The sequence below is a fragment of the Erithacus rubecula genome (genome assembly GCF_903797595.1).
Source record: "Erithacus rubecula genome assembly, chromosome: 3".
NCBI classification, from domain to species: Eukaryota; Metazoa; Chordata; class Aves; order Passeriformes; family Muscicapidae; genus Erithacus; species Erithacus rubecula.
Genome location: NC_136689.1, coordinates 134,872,946 through 134,896,636, shown reverse-complemented (window position 1 = coordinate 134,896,636; position 23,691 = coordinate 134,872,946). Strand labels below are relative to the sequence as shown.

Here is a 23,691-nt window from a genome sequence, read left to right as displayed (position 1 = left end):
CTCAGTGTAATTGACCCCTAGAGAGGGGAGCTTTATCTTTGCCAGGTGTCAGGCAGAAGTTTAACAGAGCAGTGAAGTCAGGAATCAGGCAGGTTCCAAGCAAGGAGGCAGCCAGGACTCTCTGCCTTTGTGAAATGGAATAGCTGTGGTTACACTATATTGACTGTTGCCTCTCAACAATACAGTGAGAGGTGTGATGCTCTAACTTAAAAACCTTTTGCATCTCTTGTTAGAGGTGCCATATTGCTTTCAAACCTTGTGGTGTTGTGAATTATATAACTTTTATCCAAAACCATGTGCTGCTGAAGCATGTGGAGTCATAGAAAGCTTTAGAGAGCCCAAGTTAAAACAAGAAAAACCTGGGCTGAAGCTCTCTACCTTGACCAATACCATTTCCAGCTCCTGTAAGTAATTAAGACTATGTGGAAATAGAACTTAATGGAAGGAGAAATTACGTACTTACCACCAACCACTGCTGAACTGAATGTAGCTTTTAGAGGGGACACAAATTCTTTCCTCTTCTTCTGGGGGGTTAAGAAAGCTCAGAAAAGTTTTACTTGTCTTTCCACTGTGTGGGTTTTTACCACAATCCAAAAGTAATAATAAAGGATACAAAATTAAAATATCACCTTATTAAAAGATTCTTAAGAAAGGTAAGAGACAGCTCATCTGCTTTTTCCATTGTAGAATCAGTGTGAGAAGATAGAAATGTAATGATACAGAAATAATTTAGCTTTCTTTATCAAATGCTCTTCTAGCTTTGGACAGCCTTAGGACTCTGCAATAAAAATGATTTAATGTGAACAACTATTGAGGTTTTATTATTAAAAATAATAAATAATGTCCTGACATGTCATTGTCATTTGATAGTTTTATACTTTTCTCTTTCTGTTCTGAAGCACAACTGTCATAATATCCAAGCAGGCCCTATAACAAACAGAGAAGAAAAATTATGTGAAAATAACTTTGTATGTAACAGTTCATTAAAAGAAGCTGTAGAATATGAACGAGAGCATGAATGCCTCAGTTATAAGTAACACTTTGTATTAGTTCACACTCAGGTTGGTAAGTGTGTCCTGGTTTTATCTGAGATAAAGTTAATTTTCTTTTTAGTCACTGGTACATTGCTGTGATTTGGTTTCAGTGTGAGGGTAATGTTGGTAACACACTGTTGTTTTGGTTGCCCAGAGTCAAGGACTTTTGAGTGTCTCAGGCTCTGCCCCTGAGGATTTGCACAAGATGAGAGGGAGCATGGCCAGGACAGCCATGAACTGGCCATAGGGATATTCCATACCTTAGAACATCATGCCCAGTATATAAACTGGGGAAATTGGCCAGAATGGGCCAATTGCTGCTGGAGAATGAGGTACTGAGCATCACCTGTTTTTTTTTTCCTTGTTACAATTATTATAATCAGTAGTAGTAGTAGTATATTTGACTATCATTAGTATTATGATATTTTACTTTGTTTCAGTTATTAAACTGTTCTTGTCTCAACCTACAAGGCTTTTTCCTTCCCTTGTTCCCCTTACCATTCTACAGCTGTATGGTGCTGAGCTGCCAGCTAGGGTTAAACCTTGACAGTATATATGGAACAACATTTTACTTTGTCACACAAGTAGAATTTCTTATCTAATAACATGGATTTCCCATTAACCCCTCTGGGATTTGAAATATCAGTCTCTTGTTAAAATCATTTCATAGTGCCTGTTTCATGTAACTGAGATGATCTGATACTGCATGTTGAAGTGGAGGTCTCTCTTGCTTTCAGAAAACTCTTGATTGCATTGCAGAAGTCAGCCATAGCAAGAAACATTTCTATGTTAAGAGCCTGTTTAGCTGCTCTCTAAAAAGCCATTTTTCTTGATTGTTCTGAAAGTTCTTAAGACAGACTTGAATTGATTCTCATTTCTGGGCAAGGATTCAGTGGAAGGTGTTGCAAACTTGGGGAGTGCATTGAGTGTTTGGCAGTGCCAAAATGCTGCAAGTCCAGATTGATCTCAGGAGATGCTCCTCTCTCTGTAGATGCAAATGTTCTTGTTGTCAGCGTGTCTGTGGGTGTAAATCAGGACCTTTATAAAGTCCCATCGTTGTGGTACTTTTTAACCTTTTTCATCACCTCTCCAGGTGATCAGTGTGGTGCTTTAAAGCTTGATGAAAGTATCTGTGGTGAATCTAAAAACTTAGAGTGGGAAGTGGCAATGTTTCTTATTAACAGCTTTTTACCATTCAGGAACACTGAGAGAACAAACCATTAGGAGCTGTCTTTTTATTGACCACTTTTGTGACAGCAGATTCGTTTTCTTGTCTCTTACAGCAGTCCTGTAGAGCAGGTCTGCTGTTAGCCAGCCACTGTAACAGGAGGAGGCTCTTGGCTAGCAAAGAGGAGGTGCTTTCCAGTACTGGGGAAGTTACTCTGCAGAAGATGGTCAGTCTGCAGAGTTGTAGGAAGGTGATTTATTTTGATCACATAGTGTTTATCCCAAGTCTGGAATGATATCCCAGTAATTACTGTGCTTAGGTAAAGACCAAAATCTGGTGACACTCTCTAGAAGTAACAGATTTTTGTCAGTCTTCCTTTCCCAGATCTTTTATTGCCTTTGCTCTAAAACTGTTCCTGTGGAGATTATGCCAATTAGACTGTGGTCTAATTGTTCTCACGGGTGGGAGGAAACCAATGGCATTTTTCCATGTGTCCTAACAGTGCTCGAGAAACATTACTGGCTTAGAGGTCAGGATTGCAGAAGACATTAAGGGTGTTCTGAGAAATATGAGTGAACTGACATAGGCACACTCTGTAATTAATGGTCCCTGTGAATCAGGCAGAATATATGTATAAAAATCCTTGACAGCTCTTCTGACTTGTGCAGTGTGATATGCAGCATGCTGGCCTTCAGAAGTAATCCAAAATTGGACTTGACATTACTGCTTTTTGGGTTGTTTTTCACACATTGTCTCTTACATGACTTCACAGAAGCAGCATTCCTTGAAGAAATGTGTTGCTTTCCTCAAACACAGTATCTCAGTCATTTACACCTCTTCTCTTTCTCCTTCTCATTTCCAGTATTTGAAAATGTTGGAACAACTTGCTTATAAGTAAGACCTGAGACAAGGCCTAAAGCCAGCAGAATCCTTAAAATGCCTAGAAGTGAAAATTAAATTAAATAAAATTTCCATAGTCATTAGAAACTTAACCAGACATCTCTTTTCCATTGCTATTCATAAATTTCACTGTTCAGAGAACCAAGACATATAAAAGTTTAGAACAGGTAAAAAACAGCAGAGGAAATCCTTTCCAGCTGCTCTGGCTTGTGCCAATGGACACCTAGAATTCACAAGGAAGGAGGTAATTTTATCTCTCCTCTGACCTCTAATTTCTGAGAAACCAGCTTATACTTTTATTTTTCAGGAAGAGTGAATGTATCCTGGAAGTCTTCTTGTCTTTTAAGATTGACCAAACCCCTATGCACCAGATGTACTATGTTGGTGGAGCTGGTTGGGTTTTGACAGGAGAACTTCTGGCTCTGTAATGTTGCCATGTTGATGTCAGTGATGTTTCTCAAACATCATTTGACACTGTGGCTAATTAATAAGCAATTACAACAACTTGTGCCCATGTTGCTAGGGGTTCTTGCTCTTAAGGACAGGATGGCTTTGTTGTGCCATCTATGGGAAGTAGCCCCCAGCCTCTGCTCATTCCTGAAATGTATCTGGAAGTTTTTGAGAAACTGTTAGGTGGCCCAAACAGGTCAGTATCATCTCATGAAATCTCAGGGGGTATTTGATAGTACAAACAACTGAGTTCCAGCAGCTGGACCTTGGTGGCAGTGGTTAATTTAAATGAGTGGATAGCAGTGGAGAATGGATTTTCTTGGAACCAGAAACAGTCCTCTTTTGAGAAGGGGTGACATTAGGTGAGCTTCAAAGGGCTGAAAAATCCCCCATGTTTTACAAGCCTAATGGGCCCCATCCTTCTGCCCTTATAACCTTGCTACTTATAGCACTTTCTTTAGAGAAATCCAGTGTCTGGATACTGCTGCTGCTGGGGGATACTGCAGGTGGCATACACTTGTATTTAAACAATTTTGAGGGAGGTTCCATGTAAGTAGGTATTTTTTCACCTGTCTCCTTGGTTTGCACATGTCAATTAAATACATCAGTATACAAATTGCATAAGACTCTTGTCTTAGTTGTGACCTTGCTAACTCTGTTGAAGTTCAGGTTGCCTGATTTGCTGCTTCATGGAGTAGAATCACAGTCACTGTGGTTAGAGGGGACCTCTGAAAGTCATCTTGCCCAACCTCCTGCTGAGTGTGGGTTCCACTAGGGCAGATTGTCCAGGGCTGTGTCCTGCCAGTTGTATCTCCAAGAATGAAAACTCAGCAACTTTTCTGAACATTTGTTCCAGTGTTCAAGCACACTCAAAAAAGGTTCTTTACATTTAAATGGAATTTCCTTTGTTCCAGTTTGTGGCCATTGTCCCTTTATTCCTTCTGTCAGGTGTTTAGACATGTTGGGAAACACCCCCTGAGCCTTCTGTTCTGGCTGAGCAATCTCAACTCTCTCAGCCTTTCCTTACCTTACAAATGCCCCAATCTATTAATCCTCTTTGTGGTCTTTTGTTGGACTTGCTCCAGGATGCCTCTGTCTCTCTTGGGGGTTCCAGAACAGGACAAAGTATTCCAGATGTGGCCTCACCAGGGTCGAGTAGAAGCAAAGGTCACCTCCTCAGACCTGGTAGAATGTTATGTCCTAGTGCAGCCCAGGAAACTGCTGACCTTCTTTGCTGAAAGTGCACATTGCTGGCTTACATTCAGCTTGGTATTCACCAGGATCCCAGGTCTTTTCTTCCTCACTGCATAACAAAAATGTTTCTTATACCATTATGAAAGGATCTTATGTGATCTCATCATTTAAGGAGAACATGGCTACTGAGGGCAGTACAAGGTCCTGAGGCATGACTAGGAGTACCCATGTCTTGCTGTATGCTGCAGAAAGAATCTTGGCTTGCCCATCTTCAGAGGTCAGCAGAAAATTGCTTGGGAGCAGACTGGAAATTATTTAGATCAGCTTCTTATGCAACTGTGCCAAAGGATTTATTATTGATACTTCAATCTCTAGACAGCCGTGATGCTGTGATCCTACCATCCAGATGATTTACTTCAGGGGTATTGACAGGAGTTCATACTGTCAGTGCTCACATCTGGCTTAACCAGAGAAGCTTTGCAGTCTGAGAAAGCTGCAGAAAATGACTTGTTTCAGTGGGAAGAAAAGAGAAAAATGCTGTCGAGGAAAACCAAGCAAAACCAACCAAACCAACCAGAGAGATGACTCAAAGGAGAATATTACAGAGAAATATACAGGAAGAGCGTTTACAAATCTGGATATTTGATTTAGAATTTTAATTATACACTGGAAGATGAAGTAAATAATTTCTTAGTATCTGTTGTCACTTTTTTGGGTTTATATTGCTGCTATTCAGCTCTTGATATATGAATATTATTACTTGCTGGAGTTTCACGAGACAGGTGTCTACAACTCAGGAAAGAGAGTTAAGCCTAAATGTTTATTTATAACATAGAAACAAGAAATAGTCTCTTGTGCATAACCAAAATCACATTTGAAACTAACCCTAAAATGATTTGGCTTTTATATTGTAAGACTGAGTGCAAGCTAATGAATGGAGATGAAGATAAACAATTTAGTACTTGACTGAGGATTCAATTTGTGTCTCAGTACTCAGAAAACATTCTCTAGACTCTTGTGGCTTAGGAAAGTTTTGCAAGGCTGAAAATTATATTTTCTCTCTCTATTTTCTTTGTGTGTATATGTGTGTGTGTGTGTGTGTGTGTAAACCAGTGGAAAAATTATTTTGCATATTTGTGTCTGAGCAGATACGAGTTGATAGCACCTTCACTCAGCCTGTGAGAACAGTCCCTCTCTGCATCAGTGAAGTATCTTGCCCTGCACTTGACCAGTGTGTCACTGGTTCCTAATGCATATTCTGTGAGTAAAAGCACTGTGCTTAGACAGTGTGATATCTGCTCACTGGGTGAGCCTTAGTCTGCAGTGTTACTGTAGGAAATTCTTGTGATGATAATTTCCAGTCTTTCTCTCTATATAAACTATTACAGGCAAATTGTCAATAAGAGTTGTAATACGTTCACTAGCCACAGTTGTGCTTTTTCTCTAATCTGATTTTATTGGTTGATTAGTGTTTGTTCAACTCAGTGCCTCTTTAAAGAAAGACTTAAAGGTGGATCATGTCATGCATTCAAATGTATCCTCTCCATATATTCTTTCTTAAAAACAAGCTGTAACTGAAGATTCATACATAATACAGTGATTTAATGTTTGCTGTTCTCTCTGAAAGGAAAAATTTAATTTATAGTAGAAAGAAAACCCACTGAAGCTATCAGAAAGGCAATAAAAAGCAAAAATCCCCACCCCATATTACCTGAGGTTTGGGAGTTTACTGGTACTTGTTTGATTTATATAGATTTCCTTTTCTTCCTTTTACTCTTTCCCACACTTTTCCCAAGGCCTTTTTGAATGTTAGATCTCATGCAGAGATAAAGGGCCCTCCAATACTCCTGCCTCCCTCTTGTGCAGACCCCAATAACCTGAGCTCCTCTGAACAATCTCTTCCAAAACCTCCATTTCAAGACTACAAGGACCTGAGAGTCACCCATTTCACTGCTAGGTGGCTCTGATTGTGAATTAGCTTCATCATTTAATTAGTGTTTCATTTTAATTAGTTTGGGTTTACCTTACAGCACCTTTTTCTTGCTTTCCCCCTTCCTGCTAAATCAAATCACATTGGAAATGGCAGAATTATTCTGCCATTTTAAAATGTTGGTGATATTCCTCTCACAAGCAGCTCTAAGTATTGCTGTAGTCACTGGAAGCCATCCACTGACCTTAGGCTCAGCTGTAGCTAAAATTAGCCAACTCTGTTTTTGTTAATTAGTTGCTAAATTACAAGCTTTTGGAGAATGAGAGAGTATTTTGTCCCAAGTTCCTTTTTAGATATCTGCTGCTGAACAGGCAGAGTGAGTGACACACACAGATCCCATTATGCCTAACTCAGGTCCTAGGTGTGATGCTCTGGATTAAAAAGTGAACTCCTAAATTATCACCCTGACTAGTCTATTCTGTGCTTTCTGAAAAAGCCTGGAGGCACCTGAACATCTTCCCTTTTTATTTTAGCCATGAATTTACCTCAGTGCCTGCAGTCAATTCTTTACGCGTGCCCAAAGCTGTCCCAATCTGAGCTGAAGGGAAAATAAGTTCTGGCTTCCCCTTCAGACTGAGGGCTTTCAAATCTTGCATCCAAATTATCCTCCTGCCAGGGAAGCTGGCCCTTTCTCTAGCAGGTAGGAAAAGGAGCTCTGGAGTGGGTTCTCTGTGTCTGGTCTTGGAAAGGGGCTGGGGTTGCCAGAGTTGGAGCCCTTGCACCCTGCAGAAGTTCCCAAGTGTGTCACTAGCTACAGTAATTTGTTGCTTAGATATCTGGGGTTTTTGTTATCCAAAAGGACTGTCTCACAGTGTTTTTCAAGTCAAGTGTAACTATTAAATAGGAGGAATAGACCAATCAAATAAAATCCTTTTGTCCTGATTCTCCTCAGAGCTACAGTAATAGAAACTGGAAGAAATGCAAAGTTTGGTGTACTACTGAGCCAGCAGTGCAGCAACAGATTAGTGCCTGTAAGAGTGTACATACATTTGAGTAGAGGTAACTTTTACAACAGGAAAGTTGTATTTCCTGTGGTTGTGAAATGGGCAGCATAGACATATCAGAAGCATATTAGAGGTGATGTGTGTCACCTGACAGATGCCAGGCTTCTAATTAAAGCCCCCAAAGAGAGATGCTAGAGCAAAACATGCATCTGCAGAGATGTGTCTGGTTCCTCCTTCAGGTTAGGAGAGTTGAAGCAGTCTACAGTGCTTAACCTGTGAACGTGTTGCTTTTAATTTTCCATTTTTATTGGTATGAATTATTAACCTAATGAATATGAACAAAAAACCTCTCTCAATTTCATTTTTATTTTATAAAATGAAGGATTAAGATGATATGGTTGTGGAAGAAAGCATCACTGCAAGCTGCTTGGAGGTAATGTGGAACAGGAGAGAGCTAGGGAAGCAGACTGGGAAGTGTTTTAATACTGTGTGTACCTCAGCATATGAATTTTAATATTTAATAAAATTTAATTTTTTCTCTTTTTCTTTTAAACAAAGCAGTGTTTGGAAAATCTTACTAGAAAATGTAAGTTCTCAAATTCTGCTGTGCTGGAGTTTTGATGGCCCACAGACCTCCTGCAATGCAGTACAGTGAGCTGTCTGCTCACATTATGTCGGTCCTTCTTGCTTCCCACAAGTTTGGCACTAGAAGAAACTCAGAAAATGAATTAAACATGTTTCAAATACTTTGTGTAGGGTTTTTTGCCTAAATGCTGTGTGGCAGTTTGAATAATCAGGAGGAAGAAGGGATGGCTTTCCCCAGCAGAATGAGTCAGATGGCCCCAGTATCTCCTTCCAAGGCGTGACTGTGGTGGGTTGATCTTCACTTGACACCAGGTGCCCCCAGATCTCTATCACTCCTCTCCTCAGCAAGGCAGGGGAAGAAAATGAGATGGAAAAAACCTCGTAGGCTGAGATACAGGCAGTTGACTAAAATAAAATGTGATGCTCAAGCAAAGGAAAAACTCTGAAAATTTTATCCTCCACATCCCTTCAGGAAGTGATATCTGGTGACTTCCTAGGAAGCAGGACTTCAGCACATGTAGTAGTTGCTCTGGAAGGCAAACATTGTAAAATAATGAGTGTCCTCTCTTCCTATTTCTTAGATTTTATGTCTGAGCATATGTCATGTGGTATGGAATATCACTTTGCTCAGTTTACTCTCCTGGTTGTGTCGTCTCCCAAGATTTTGCCCATCCCAAGCCTGGGTGTAGGGGGAGATGTTGGAAAGACAGGCTGGATGCTGTGGGAGCACTGCTCTAGCCAAAACACTGCTGTGTTTTCAGTGGCTTCCCAGCTACTGCTGCAAATCACAGGCTCTGAGGGGAAAATGAGCTCTGCCTCAGCCAGACCCAATGCTTGAAAACAATGAAAGGTTTTGCTTATAAATAGATTGTCTTCTGTGTGATTTCAAGAATTTCCCAGTTCCACTTGGGTTGGTCCCTTCAAGAACGAGTGTCAGGGTCTTTTGGTGGGTATATTTGTATGGTTATTTTTCTTGTGTTAATAAATGCTCCCTTTTTCTGCAAGAAATCTGATTTTTGTAAGGTCTACCATTAAGAGTTAGAGAAAAAGTTCTTGTTTGAGTTTGCTTTAAAGACTTCAGTCAATTCTAATGCTTTCCAAATTGTCTTTCCCTTTCCTAATCTGTTCTGTGTAGAAGCTGTACATTATAATATATGAATGTATGTTTACTCCTGAATAAATTAACAAGACTCTTGCCAGCAAGAATGAGCTAATGTGATTTTTTTTAAATTAAAAAAGAAATGAGATATTTAGTGCATAATGTGCTACACAGGGAGCAACATTATATTAACTAGGAATTGAAGAACTGCATGTCCTGCTGATGGTGAACAAAATCAAGTGTGTTGACAGATTCATTCACTCCATCACAAACAGGAAGGACCTTGAGGATGTTTATTTGAATAGGGGGACCATGAATCTGGAACACAGGTACCAACAAACAATAGTCCTAGGATTTTTTTCTTTAAAAATATGCTGTGCAATATAATAAAAGCTCATTATTATATGTCTCTATTATCTTTATATATAGTTGTAGATAATATATAATTTTGTATGTCCAGGAAGTAGGTTGGCAGATGTATGTACAACAAACAATGTGGATTTATAGACTGCCTGCTAAAGGTTTGCATTTATCCTTAATTTACTTTGTGGGTCCTATTGGGTCCTTCCTGAGAGCACTAAAAATGGTTGTCTCACATTTTACAGTATACTTGAAAAGTGCTGTAATATGATTTGTGCTTGAATTTATATTTCAGAAGGGAATTCAAGTTATTACTATTTCCTCCTATTAAAATCATCAGGTGCTGAATATGGTCATCCGAAAAACAGGACCATCTAAGAGTCTTTTACTCAAGACTTGTAAGAAATCAATATAGTTCCCATCAGTACAGTAAATTACCAACTGAACCACTTCCAGTAATCATAATGCACAGTTTCTCATTAACCCCTTCCCTTCTCTGCATTGAGATTGGTATTTTAATATTGTCTTAGAATAAATATATTCTTGACTATATCTGTAAATCATTAGACACTAGAGTAATTAATTCAAAATTTTATAACTAAGGCTCTTAGGTATCTGTAGTTGTTCTGTTGAAGACCCTTATTGATGTTCTGGACAAAAGTATTGAGGGCAGACAACACCAAGTGGGTGGGAGCATTGAGCCCAAATCCATGGTTCAGCAAGGGCAAATGCCAGGTCCTGCACATGGGTTACAACAACCCTACCAGCAAAGATTTATATTGGATATTAGGAAAAATTTCTTAAAAAAAAAAAAAAAAAAAAAGCTACTTGGCTGGAAGTATCTACCAGGGACAAATAAACATACTTCTAAATTGCAGTTTCTATATTGAATATTCTATATCCATGCTCTGTTAACTCACTGTCTTTCAGTATTTTTACATGACTTCACCATTGCCACAGGTTTTTTGTTTTTGTTCCATAGCATCAATCCAGTGTGGTTGTGACTGAGCTGATGATCATGCTCGAGCCTGTCAGGAGTGTAGGAGCCTCGAAGAGAGTGGCCTGGGGAGAAGCCACTGGGGGCAGCTAGCTGGGAGACATCCTTGGGAAGAGACAAGGAAAACTGAGTGTCAGAAAGACATCTCCTAACTTGAGATTTCAGAGACCCTCATTGAACAGGAGTTACATAGCTCAGAGGACTGTATCAGAATTAAGGGAATAGAAAATGACAGTGGTATATGATGGAATATAGAGGGGATTGGAAAAGGCAGCACTAAGCTGAGAGGAAATTTCATCAAACTAAGCAATCTGAGTTAAATAGCTTCACAGATGCATCTTAGTAGTTTTGTCAGAAGCAAATTTAGAAACGAAACCCTGTTTTGGTTTTTACTAGTTTTATATTTGAAACAGTAGCTAAGTTAAAGATTCTGTTGAGTTACTTTTTTTTTAATATTCTGTTCATGCTTGGGTTTCAGAAGTGTGGAGGAAGGATGGGATGATGCAAGAAAACTGTGACCTCAGCAGGGCTTTATGGAAATAAACTTATTTTATTGTAGATTTTTTGGCAGAAGTAAAAATAGTCATCACTTCCTCATGTCAGAACTCTAAACAAACATGATGTTGAAACAAGGGATGCAGATAATATTCAGAAAATGCCTTTGTTTACATAGCTGCTTCTTTGAGTTTGATCAGATGTTTATTGACCAGTATGACAGTGTTTTCTTTGAGAAACTCTATAATAGAGTGGATGTCATCCAGGTCCAGCAAATAATGAGTGAGAAAGAGACTGAGAATCATCTTTGATGGTGCTAACAAATAAAAGTGTGTCCAAAGTTAGTTTGATAATGTGAGAAAATTGATATGTGAACCTTCCTGTGCTTCACCTGGAGACATGCTGGAGTCATGGGCTTCTCCCATCCCCTATCTTACCAGAAAGTAGTTCCAATGGCCTCATGGAGGTTTACTGGTTTTGTTAACAGGATGGGAAAGTACAAGAATGCTGGCTCAGATGATGCAGAGCTTCCTCAGCTGGAGATCTTCAGTATTCTTCAAGGTTAAATAGTCTCTGCTCCTCCTGGTCCTTATGATTAGAAACTATTGTTCATTCTTAATTTCTATACCAGTGTCCCTTGTGTCTCTTGTCTATTTAAGCTGGTTCCCAGCTGAGATATTTTCATCACATCAGAAGTACCAGGCAGGTGCCAATAGCAATTTTGGGAGCTAATCTTTGCCTAGGCTGGCAGCTGCCCTTATGCTAGCAGGTAGATCAATAAGGTATTTGCTGCTATGGTAAATCAGATGAAAAATGAATCCATTTTTACTTTTAAAGCGAGTGAGTCTTCCCTGATTAGTGACATATTAGATATCTGAAGGGGGGACAAAGAGGATGGTGATGCAAGCTGCAGTTTACCAAGAATCTACATTAGTCTTAGGGCTAAAATGATTAGTAAGATAAATCAGATCTAGCTGCTTTTGCAAGAGGAGCTGTAGATTTGCCACAAGGCATTGATGACAAAGCAGCTGATGTGTCTGGTTGACTAGTGATTAGACAGGCATGAGAAGGAGAGACAAGCTCTTAAATTCTCATGGGAAAAGCAGAAAATGTAGGACTGTAGAAGATCTGATAGGTTGTCCAGAAAAGCATCATGAAGTCATACCAAATTTGGTCTGAAAATTGGATTGATTTCTGGTTTGTGCTGTTTCTTTTAAAAGATATTTCTGAACTCAGCATCCTCAATTGCATTTATATCCATTTGTTCTCTTTTCAAATCAGTTCTGTAGTTTAATAGATATCTCTTTTCCCAGTGTTCATCTCCCCCCACTGCCATCATGAGGTTATTCTCATTCTGCAGGTGACTATCTCTTGCCTCCTCTCATAATTTTGCCATTTCTTACTATGAAATCATAGCCTCTTTCTTTGCCCATTCTTGTTTGCATTCTTTCCTGAGTATATGATGAGAATTTCATATTTGTGTCTCACCAGCACCTGAGCAATGATATTTATGCCTGTGTCTCTGTCATGGAAATTTCTTCCATGATATATCCAAGGAGGCTTGTTTTTAAGCACTGCAGTCAAGAGAAGCAACAATCAGCCTGTTTAAGCAAGAGGAAAGCTGTGGTCAGACTATTTCAAGTAAACACAAAAGCACCACGTTTGAAAAACTAGAGAAGCACACTATTATCTATTAACTAAGAATAAAATGGCATTTGCAGCATTTAAGTAAAGACTTGAAAAAAGCTTCATCTTACATAATTTAGGGTTTAGTGAATCTCATTTTCCATTTTTTTCAGATTTTGCAGGTAAGCAAACTGAATGTCTTGTCTTGATAATCAGGTATACCTTTCATATTGTACTTAGAAGACAGGGTCACATGTCTTGGCCATATTTCACACCATCATTTGTTCTCACTAGTGGTTGATCATTTTCATCAGCTTTAAATTACTCATACAATTACAATTAGTTTTCTTCAGGTTTTTTGTCAGATCAGCCTCTTACTAGCTATCTGCCCTTGTTTTCCTGTATTTCTTCAGTTCTTTCCACATGTTAGATAAGCCCTTTCTTACCTATCCCTTTGCCTGCATCACAAGAGTTCTTTCAAGGCTTTCTGTGAGGTGTCCCTCCATGTGTCTGTGGGCTGGCAGCTGGAGGAAGAGCCATAGGATGCACCAGTGCAGGGGGGTCTGAGCATCTCTCATTAGGTACAGCAGTCTGTGCTGCCTTCCTTGCTCAAGGGCCAATGCCAGCCTCATTGGACCACTGCTTATACTCCTGCTAATGTTCTGTGGCATGCAATGTTTCTCCCTCCATTCAGATTTTCATCTAATCCCAGCTTGATTCAATGAGATCTGCAGCAGCTAAGTCATATTAGAAAAAATTAGGCCATCAATCTATTATTAAGCTGGAAAGTGTTTTATATTTTGTGTTTGCCCTCAGGGTGTCTCGGAGCATTCCACGTCTGATCTGCCCTGAGTATGAGAGGGTTGGGGTTTAGGTGCTAAAAGACAAGTACAGGTACTGAGGGAGTTGTGGAGTTTTGTTTAAAACATTTGGTTTCCAACCTTGAAACTAGCCTAGGTCTTTGTTACTGGAACCTTTATGGTTCTCTTAGTTTAGGTGCTTTTGAAAAAGATGTCTTGTTCCCTACTAGGCAAGTAGCTCCTACATCTAGGAGGTAGTGTCTGTCTGTAGTGTTGGGAAATTTTCCTGCAATAGTAGTTAAGTTCATTCTACTTGTGTCTGAGCAAAGATCAGTGTATACTTTTGGAAAATGTTACTTTTGTCACATGCCCTGCTTTGGATAATGTGTTATATCTGCACTCTCTGAAAATTAAAAATATACTCCCAGTTTTTTACTATATGGCTGTCTTCCTGTTTAACTGTGTTGCTTGATAAAATGTCCATCTTTTTGTGTATTTTTATTAATTTCCTTTTTTAATCTTAGCTTTTTTAATGAAAGTAGATCTTTAGATCAAGATCCTTCATACAGGTTATTTCACAGAACACATGATATTGGAAGGCACTTCTGGCAATCATCTACTCAAAGCAGGGAAAAGTGCAGCTCAGGACCTTGTCTAACAGGTTTTGAATGCTTCCAAAGACAGAGACTCCACAAATTCTCTGGGCAGTTGGTTTTGATTGTCAATAACACAGAGTTCTTAGCAGAAATGATTATTCTTTCAGATTTGTATAATACAGGAAGTGAGACAGGGAAGCATCCAAAATCATTAGCTGATTGTCAGGATCTTGGCCTTAGTGACTAATTGGCTTTAGTGACTGGTCCAGGCGCTAAAAATATCTTTTCAAATGCATTATTTAGTATCAGAATGAAAATTATTCCAGTTGTGGCATGGATGTTGTTGTTCTAAATGTTGAGAGGGGGAAAAGTACAAGGAAGATTGAATTTTCACATTCAGGTCCTTTAGTGCATTCTTGAAATGCCACATTGGGATATTTGCTTTCTCACCTCACCACTGCCAACATGTCACTTTGGATTTGGTGCAAGAAAGAGTTAATTTAAGGCAATTTGTGCAAGCTGCTGCAGAGAGTATGAGTCAATAGTATCATGCTTTGAGTCTAAGCCACAGAGGAGCTGACATGCCAGGAGGTGAAAAGAGACATCTCTGTTTTGTGCTTCCAAAGACAGTGGCTGGGGTGGAAAAACAATTTGAATATGAACTAAAGAGTTGCCCAGAGGAAGGAAGGAAGGAAGGAGTAATGACTATATCCATGGTCAAAAAGAGGTGGAGGGCACTGGATGAGATGCATGGCCTCTGCTGTCCTTTTATATTACTGTTGCTGACTCCCTCCCCTAAGATGTCATCTGTGTTGGCACTCTTTAAACTGGTGCCTTGTGTTTTTATTTCTTTCAGTTGCTAATTTGACATGACAGACCATACTCTTGAACTGTTGTACAACCTTCATATGTTGCTTTAAGATGTTTTAGTGTGATAAGACAATATAAAAATTGAAGTTGTTATTGCTGCCTTTATCACCAGGAGAATTGGACAGCTGGCATTGATCTGCAAGAGACCTAATTTCCATAGTTTGTTATTACATTATCCCTTAGAATTCTTCTTGTTTATGATTTCAAAGAAAGGTTTCCTAATGAAAAGGTCATTCTTTGTAGCATGTAGTGTTTGAGAGACACAGAAAGGCAGAAAAATCTATGAATGCTGTCATTTTTATCTGATCAATAACATCTTGCTTTATTAATAGTAATTTTACATTGTGTCATATCAAGATCCTACAGAACTTCTTGTGAGTGAAATCTAGCAGTTTGTGAAAGGCATTCAGCTAACTCCTTGGTTTGGGGCAGATATTCTGTGCCTCTTTAAATTTTTGGCATTTATCTTAAATTTTTTAATTAAAATAATTATAAAAATTCTTTACTCCTTGCTATTTTATAAGGGAAGAGCTTGAATAAGGGCCTTATCTTGCTGTGTTGAGTAACACTTTCAAATATCCAAAAGCCATAGTAATGGTAGCACAGAGGCTGCTGTGTTGCATAGGGAATAACTTGCTCTTTGCTATCTTCTGGTTTCTGAATAAGGCCTAAGAAGTCAAAAAAGGGATTTGTAATAATTAAAAACCAGAGGAGGTAAATGTTGAATGTGTTTTAAAAAGTGAACCAATAATCTCATTTTCAAGGTCGTATCAAAGTAGCTCCAGATTGATTTGTTGTTATTGGCCAGGGCACCTTTAGATAGCAAATGTATACATAGTGGGAATCAAGAGTCAGTAGAGGGCTGCACAACACTCCTCCCTGTACTACCTCACAGCAGAGCTGAAGACCAAAGAAAATACACTTTGGTTTTCTTCCTAGGGTAAAATTCTGCCAACTTCCTTGCCTTTGGCTCAGCCAGTGCATAGCCTTGCTCCTTTATTTATAGCATAGACCTGCCCAAAAGATGGAGTCAGAGTTTCACTAGCAAAATCTGGAGATGGTAGGGTTTTTTTTGACATCTACAATCTGCCTGGGACTGTGTTTCAACATTCACCTAATATTATAGGATAAGTCACAAACTGGGAGTGAATGCCTGCAAAAACCATAGGATCCTTATAGTTGGGCAGATGTCATTTTATAGTCAGACAAAAAATTTTTCTGGATAATTTAGATACACTTGATAGAGTTCTCTAGGATATTTTTTTCTGATTTTGCTGTGGTGGTTTGATTTTAAGAGGGATTTGGAAGACTGAACCATGAAATATAGAACCATGCTGGGAAATGGTGCTGCTAAACTATAGACATATCTGAATTGCAGCAATATTCATCCTTGGTATATCTTAAATTGATTTAATTTGTAAAACCCATGCCTGTTGGTTTTCAGTTATTTCTTGGCATGATATTTCAAAATAGATGAGAGTCCATTTAGGCACCTATGTCAGTTGTGCACTTTTAGAGGTTGTCCTACCTATGGGGTACCAACTGGGCCTTAACAACAGTGATTGGTTATCTAAAATCACACAAGATACCTGCTTTATATGCCTGTATCTCACAAAGCACCAAAACAATACAGAAAAACAATAGAAAACAATAGAAAAGCTCATAAATCTCTAACTGTAAGGAAGTACCTAACAGATGGAACAATATCCTCTCAGAATGAGGTATTTCAGAACTGAGAATTTTTTTCTGTAGCAAGTTATCATGTCAGAGTGAGCCTATTGCACTAATGGAAATCCTTGGGTGATTTTTCTTTTTGACTTTTGCTTCCAGGCCGTGCTTTGCTGAGACTTACTGACAAAAAGCTTGAACGAATGGGCATTGCCCAGGAAAGCCTGCGACAGCACATTCTGCAGCAAGTCCTTCAGCTGAAGGTGAGAGAAGAAGTCAGAAACCTCCAGCTGCTTACACAAGGTATGAAATATAATTTTGATATGGACACTTACTGAGATCAGATAGGAGAAGTTTGCCTGAGGGCATAAAAGGTGACTTGATGTTCTTCTACAAGAAATGATGCGTGAAAATGTCTCATAGAGTCCACATGCTTTCCAAAAGGTAAAATAATGCATAAATAATACAGATGTTCAGCTGCCTGTTTTGTGTGATGAATAGGCTCCATCTACAATTTGATGGTGGTCCTCCTTAAGTGTCTGCTTACTAAGATAAAAATAATTATATATAAAGAGCAAAGATGGAGATCCTACTGTCTTTAAAAGCATTGTCCATTTTGCATTAATTGTTTACTTCCAGTGTTAGATAAAACACAGTGTCAGATAAAACATTCTAGTTTCTGTAACCTGTTTTATGGTAAGAACTGTCAGTGGAAAATTACATGTTAGACTGTTTTTTGCATATGGCTGATTCCTTCTTCATGTTGCAATCATTTTATTGACTTGAATAGAGTTACTTCTAATTTTTGCTAAGAAAATGCAAAACTGGGCTCAATACGAAGTCTAGATTAGAAGACAGAGAAGAAGGAGTAACAGAAAAGGTTATATATTTTTTCCAAATGAGGTTTAGATGTTTTATGATGACTTTTGTTGCTAGCTGTCTGGTAGTGGCTGTGGTAATATGGAAGAAAAGCAGTTATTGTGGCAATACTGTAAAGGAACATTTAGACACCCTCTAATATATATCTGCTATACTTTCTCAATGTTAAATGCTGTTTGGTAGTCCAGTGGGATAGCATAAACCACATACTTCTGTGGTGTTTTGGTTCAGTGCCTGTTGTATGTCACACTGTATGAAAAAAACAGTTCCTCAGTACATGCAGTGTATTTTTAACAAAATGTCCTTCACACATTACATTATGTTCCTAATTAAGCCATGCTCACTGTGTTTGGGGAAAAACTGATTAGTTGAGTAAGCTGCATTTTATCTGAAAGAACTGAAGTCTCAAATGAATTGTTTCTTCAGTCTTGGTGTCTTGTGGATTGTGATGAGGGGTTTTAAGGTTCCTTTGTTTTGCCATGAGCTGTTAATAGAAGCTCACCTCATCTTGTGTCATGTCAAAGGTCGTGCACATGCTGAAGCATGAATGTTTTCTCCAGATGTTTATAACTCTTCTTTTCCCTTTATCCATTAATCCATTATTCATACATCCTTTTCTTCAGTGTTGGCCAGGTTCTCTCTTTCACTGCATCTGGAATGTTACTTGAGAGTTCGATGGACTGCAAAGTTCTGGTCATCCACCATCACTATTACAGGCCTGCTTATGAAAGTTGGGATTTAATTGATATGGGACAATGAAGACACATTAGCTATAAATTTGGATCAGCTGATCACTGCTGTCCAGATAGATTCCTTCCTGGCATTGTGCATTTCCTGTGTTCTGCTCTGGACGCATAACTGGTGTGTGACTTAGGCTCAGTCAGGCAGCAATGACTGCCATTTCAAGGAATTCAGGGCAGCATCCTTTGAGATCTGTTCTTTGTCCAGGCAGTTGAAGATTCAAGTTTGGGCTTTAGTAAGAGAATGAATAAACACATGCTGGACTGTGAAGGGCAGATTAGCACTGGGTGCATGTATGTGTGTTTATTGTAGTCTCTCTCTGCCATGTAGAGGGAATCTTCTTATGTACTCTGATCCTGTAAAAGCAAGACATCGTGTGCTTTATGAAAGGCAACACAAGTTTGACAAAAAGCTGGAAGTCTGCATCTCTGGCTGTCTTCCCCCACAATGGTGTTGGCCATTGTGCTGCACTTCAGAGGTACTCCAATAAATCCCTGGGGGAATGGCTCAGTCTGAGAACTTCTGTCAAAAGAATTTAATCCTTGCTTTTCTGGGGTCTGTTACAGTAACCATGTGAGCCAGAAAGGCAGAACACGCTGCATTCAAAGCTGTTCAGGGTTGGGTGGCCACTGGTGTGACCACCAGCCACAAGAGCTTGTGGTTGCCCTGTGTTCCAGAGCTCAGCTGGGAGTGGCTGTGTGAGGGAGCAAGAACTCTCTGTCCTTGAGGGGAAGAAAACAGTGGCACTAATCCAAACTCATATCAGTAAAATAATACAAATACCATTTTAATAAGCAAATCCATGAATGGACCTGATGGACTATAAAACCTCTTGTGTGGAAGTCAATAATCTTCATGTGCTATTGGTCCATCAAGGTTAGTATGAAAGCAGGCATCTCCCAGGTGAATAAAACCAGAGTGCTTAACCAGACTTTATTTTAAAAAGATTGAGGAACCAAAACTCTGTTTACTTTCATCTTCTTAAATAGAGCTGCAGTTATGGTCAGAATAGCAATTTATAAGAACATTCTCCTGTGCAGCAAACCTGTGTTAATTGTATGATTCCAGGGTGAGGGGACGGTGAGTGACAGGATGACAGCAGTAATCCTGTCCCTTATCACCTCATTTACACCAAGCTGGAGTGTGTCTGATGAAAATGCTTGATAGAAGTACTAAGGTTAGGATATTACTTCTCAACCACAGTACAAGTTGTAAAGCTCTTTGTATGTCAGTTGTTCTCCAAAACTGGTTCTGTGCTCTTTCCCAGTTTCTCCAAACTGTGTCCACTCATATTCTTATTGTGATTTATATGTTCCTGATCCACGTTGTTACTGGAATAGCTTTCTGTAACTGGTTTGTTTAGTTTATGTTTCGCAGAACACTGGGAAAACATTTTTACCTTTGAGAAGGTGTTTTTCCCTTTGAAAAATCTGCTCACAAAGTCCAGGTCACACTGTAGCTATTGCTGTGCTGTGCCTTACTGTCTTCCAAAAAGAGGGGGTGAAAAGCCCTCTGTCTCTGAGTGCACAGCTCAGGAGACTGTTAGGTGAAAGAAGCTTTTAGAACCCATTTCTGAATTCATATAGCACACAAGCTGGGTTGCAAGCAATGAGGTCCTAATTCAGAACCCATTGATGTCAGCAAAAAGACTTCCACTGACTTTAGTACATACCCCAGTTGAAGCTGGGTCAAACAGGGAAAGTTTTAAAATAGCATTATATAATAGTTACCAGATATTTTAAGTGGCTTTGTGTTATGTTGTATGCAGAGAAAGTTAACTTCATTTTTAAAACTCAATAGCATTCTTTTCTACTTCTGATCAGAAAGTGGCTTAAAACTGTTTCATTCTTCTTCATTCAAGACACACCATCCAGTCCCTTAAAGCCAGAATAGTGTGTGATTGTGCAGTTGGAGTCTTGTCTTGAGTTTTAGGAAGACATTTATTTGGAGCAAGAAATGCCTGATTGAAGCTATTATTGGTAGAAATGCTATTCCAGCCTCCACTAGGACAGAAGGGCATAGGCCCAACTACTGATCTGTGCTTTTTTCCCAGACTTAGTGATGTTGAGGAACTAATTTGACAAAATATCTTCCAATGTCTCTTGGGGAGAGCTACACACTGCTGGAAACACCATTATTTTACTGTTATCACTGTAAGCCTGACTTGAAAGATCTTTTTTTTTATAAAAAGCCTCACATAACTACACAAAGAAGGAAGAAGTTATTCTGAGGTTTTTCAATGTGAGTCCTGCTTTGGGCTAGCATAGAAGAGACTGTCCTCAAAGTGGTGGAACAGTTCTCTATGTGTTTCTGATCAAAGTATTCACAGAGAGCAATCTGCTTATAGGGCTGAGCTTGAGAAGCATTTTTGGATTTGGATTAAATGATAACTTGTGTTTAGGATGATGTTAGGCCCCCTTCTAAGTTCCTCTGTGAGTTTCATAGAGGGCAAAATGCTACTTGAATATACTGCCAGGACAGTATTTCTCCTCCTAGCAAAACATGTTAGAGTAAAGCTTTGTGCTTCACTGAAAATAATCTCAGCAGCTGATACATGTTGAAATTATTTCTTCACTAAGTTTTCTGCTCATCCTGCACTGATGCTTAGGTACTGAAATATGTATGTGCCCAATGAGAGTCACAGTAAGACTGATTCCCTCCCTCCCTCCCTCCCTCCCTCCCTCCCTCCCTCCCTCCCTCCCTCCCTCCCTCCCTCCCTCCCTCCCTCCCTCCCTCCCTCCCTCCCTCCCTCCCTCCCTCCCTCCCTCCCTCCGTCCCTCCCTCCCTCCCTCCCTCCCTCCCTCCCTTCCTCCCTATTCCAACCTAGTCCTTTTAAAACTAGTTAAGATACCTAGTACTAGTACTGTATTCTTCCAGGAGGGAAATTAGAGGGCCTTCAAATTTGCATCTCATCTTCATCTAAATGCAGGAGTGATGCATCCTAACAATAGAGAAATCAGGCAAAAACTGCCATAAGGCCTGCATGGATAAATGAGGAGCTCCTGGGCAAACTCAAACACCAAAAAGAAGCCTTTCAGAGAATAGAAGCAAGGACAGGTAGCCTGGGAGAAATGCAGAGAAAGTTGAGAAGCAGGAATCAGGTTAGGAAAGCTCTGATAGAATTAAATGGCCAGAGATTTCACCAGTAACAGGAAAATCTTCTGTAGGTACATCATTGGTAAAAGGAAGACTAGGGTGAATATGAGTCTTCTCTGGAAGAAAATGGAATATATGGTTATCCAGGACATGGAGAGAGCTCAACAATTTTTTTGACACAATTTGCAAGTTCTCCAGCCACAGAAGGCAAAGGCAGGGGCTGAGAGAAAGAAGAACCAGTTGTAGGGGATCAGAATCAAGTACATCTAAGGAACCTGAAGATGCACAAGTTGATGGGGTGAGGTGTGTCCACAGGTCCCAAAGGATGGATGAAGTGGCTATGCCACTATCCATCATATTTGAGAAGTTGTGGCAGTCCAGTCAAGTTTCAGTGACAGGAACCCTAATTTTTAAGAATGGAATAAAGGAAGACAGGGGAAACTGCTGGCTGGTCAGTCTCATCTCTGTGCCCAGCAAGGCCATGGAACAGATGTTAAGGAAACTTTTCTGTCTGACAGAAAAGTTTGGCTTGGGCAGTCACACTCTCACTGTCAGAGATTTCAGTGCTGGAACCAAAGCCCCTCCACAGTGGGTGGCTCCAGGCTGATGTGTGCCCAGCCTGACTCCCTACACACACACACCACTCTCACAGAAAATGAGTTTCCTTACCAGCTCAGCCTAGGGTTTTCACAGCAGAGTCTCAGACCTCTGAATTCTTTAAGAGCTTTATCATGGTGCAGCAATAAAATAACTCAAGCAGCTGCTTCAGAAGGAAGGAAACCCTGGGCTTTTGTATCCTTATGGTCTAAACCCTGGAAAGTCTGGGCTCTTCCTGCTGAGTCACTGTCCTGTCTCAGTCCCCTGGCTGGTGCCACAGGTCCCTGGCCCTTTGCTATGCAAAGGGTCTGTGCCAGTTCTCAGCCTCTTGCCTCAGGCTCCTGCTGCCCAGAGCTCAGCCTGCAGCTCTCACTGCAGCTGCTCACCAGGCTGCCTGTACTGAATGTATTCCTGAACACAGGTCCTCCTGGAAACTATGCTAAGGCACATAGGAAGTAAGGAGGTGATTTGTGTCAGTCAACATGGCATGACCGAGCTCAAATTGTGCCTGACAAATTTGGTGGCCTTCTATGATAGGGTTGCAGGGCTGATAGGTAAGGAAAGAGCAACTAGAGTGATCTGACTGGACTTGTGCAAAGCATTTGAGACTGTCCCTTTTCTTTAGATTGGAGAGACATGGTTTTGATGGATGGATTACTCAGTGGATAAGGAACTGGCTAGATGGTCACACTAAAAGAGAGGTGGTCAAAGGCTTGATGTTCCAAGTGGAGATCAGTGATGAGTGTCATTCATCAGGGCTTGGCATTGGGGCTGGCACTGTTTGGCATCTTTGTCAGTGACATGGACAGTGGGATCCAGGGCACCCTCAGCAGGTTTGCCATGGACACCATAGACACTGTGTTGCTGTTGACACTCTGAAGGGAAGGGATGCCATCCAGAGGCCTGGTCAGGTGGAAAGGTGGGCCCATGAAATCCTCATGATGTTCCGTGATGCCAAGTGTAAGGTCCTGCACCTGGGTGGGGACAATCCAAAGCATAAATACAGGCTGGGTGGAACATGGATTGAAAGCATCCCTGGGGAGAAATGCTTGGAGTGTTGGCTAATGAGATTCCCAACATGAGCTCTCAATGTGCACTTGTGGCCCAGAAAGCCAAACATGTCCTGGGCTGCATCAAAAGCAGTGTGACCAGCAGGTCAAGGAAGGTGAGTCTGTCCTCTGCTTTGCTCTCATGAGACCCCATCTGCAGTGCTGCTTCCAGCTCTGGGGCTCCAAAGAAGGACATGGACCTTTTGGAGTGAGTACAGATGAGGACCATGAATATTATCAGAGGGATGGAGCACCTCTTCTGTGGAGACAAGCTGTGAGACTTGGGAGTGTTCAGCCTGAAAAAGCTCTGGAGAGACAAGACCTTACAGCAGCCTTCTATTGTACCTAAAGGTGACCTGCAAAGGGCTGGAGAGGGACTTTCCAAAGGCAAAGATAGGACAAGGAGTAATGGCTGCAAACAAAGACAGTAGGTTTAGATAAGATATAAGGAATAAATTCTTTATTCTGTAGGTGGTGAAGCACTGGAACGGGCTGTCCTGAGAAACTGTGGCTGCCTCATCCCTGGAGGTGCTCAATGCCAGATTGGAACCTG

General features: G+C 40.2%; 1 protein-coding gene across 4 annotated transcripts in view; it reads left to right on the top strand.

Annotated features, from left to right (window-relative positions):
* Positions 1 to 23,691, top strand: part of SAMD12 (sterile alpha motif domain containing 12) — a 168,526-nt gene that overhangs the window by 60,507 nt on the left and 84,328 nt on the right. For all 4 annotated transcript variants that reach the window (XR_013773742.1, XM_079301816.1, XM_079301815.1 and 1 more), the window contains one exon: positions 16,939 to 17,079. Coding sequence is in view for 3 of the 4 variants with exons in the window: in XM_079301816.1 (XP_079157942.1) it covers positions 16,939 to 17,079 (141 nt within the window). In the remaining variant the exon portion in view is untranslated. The remainder of the gene's footprint in view (positions 1 to 16,938; positions 17,080 to 23,691) is intronic.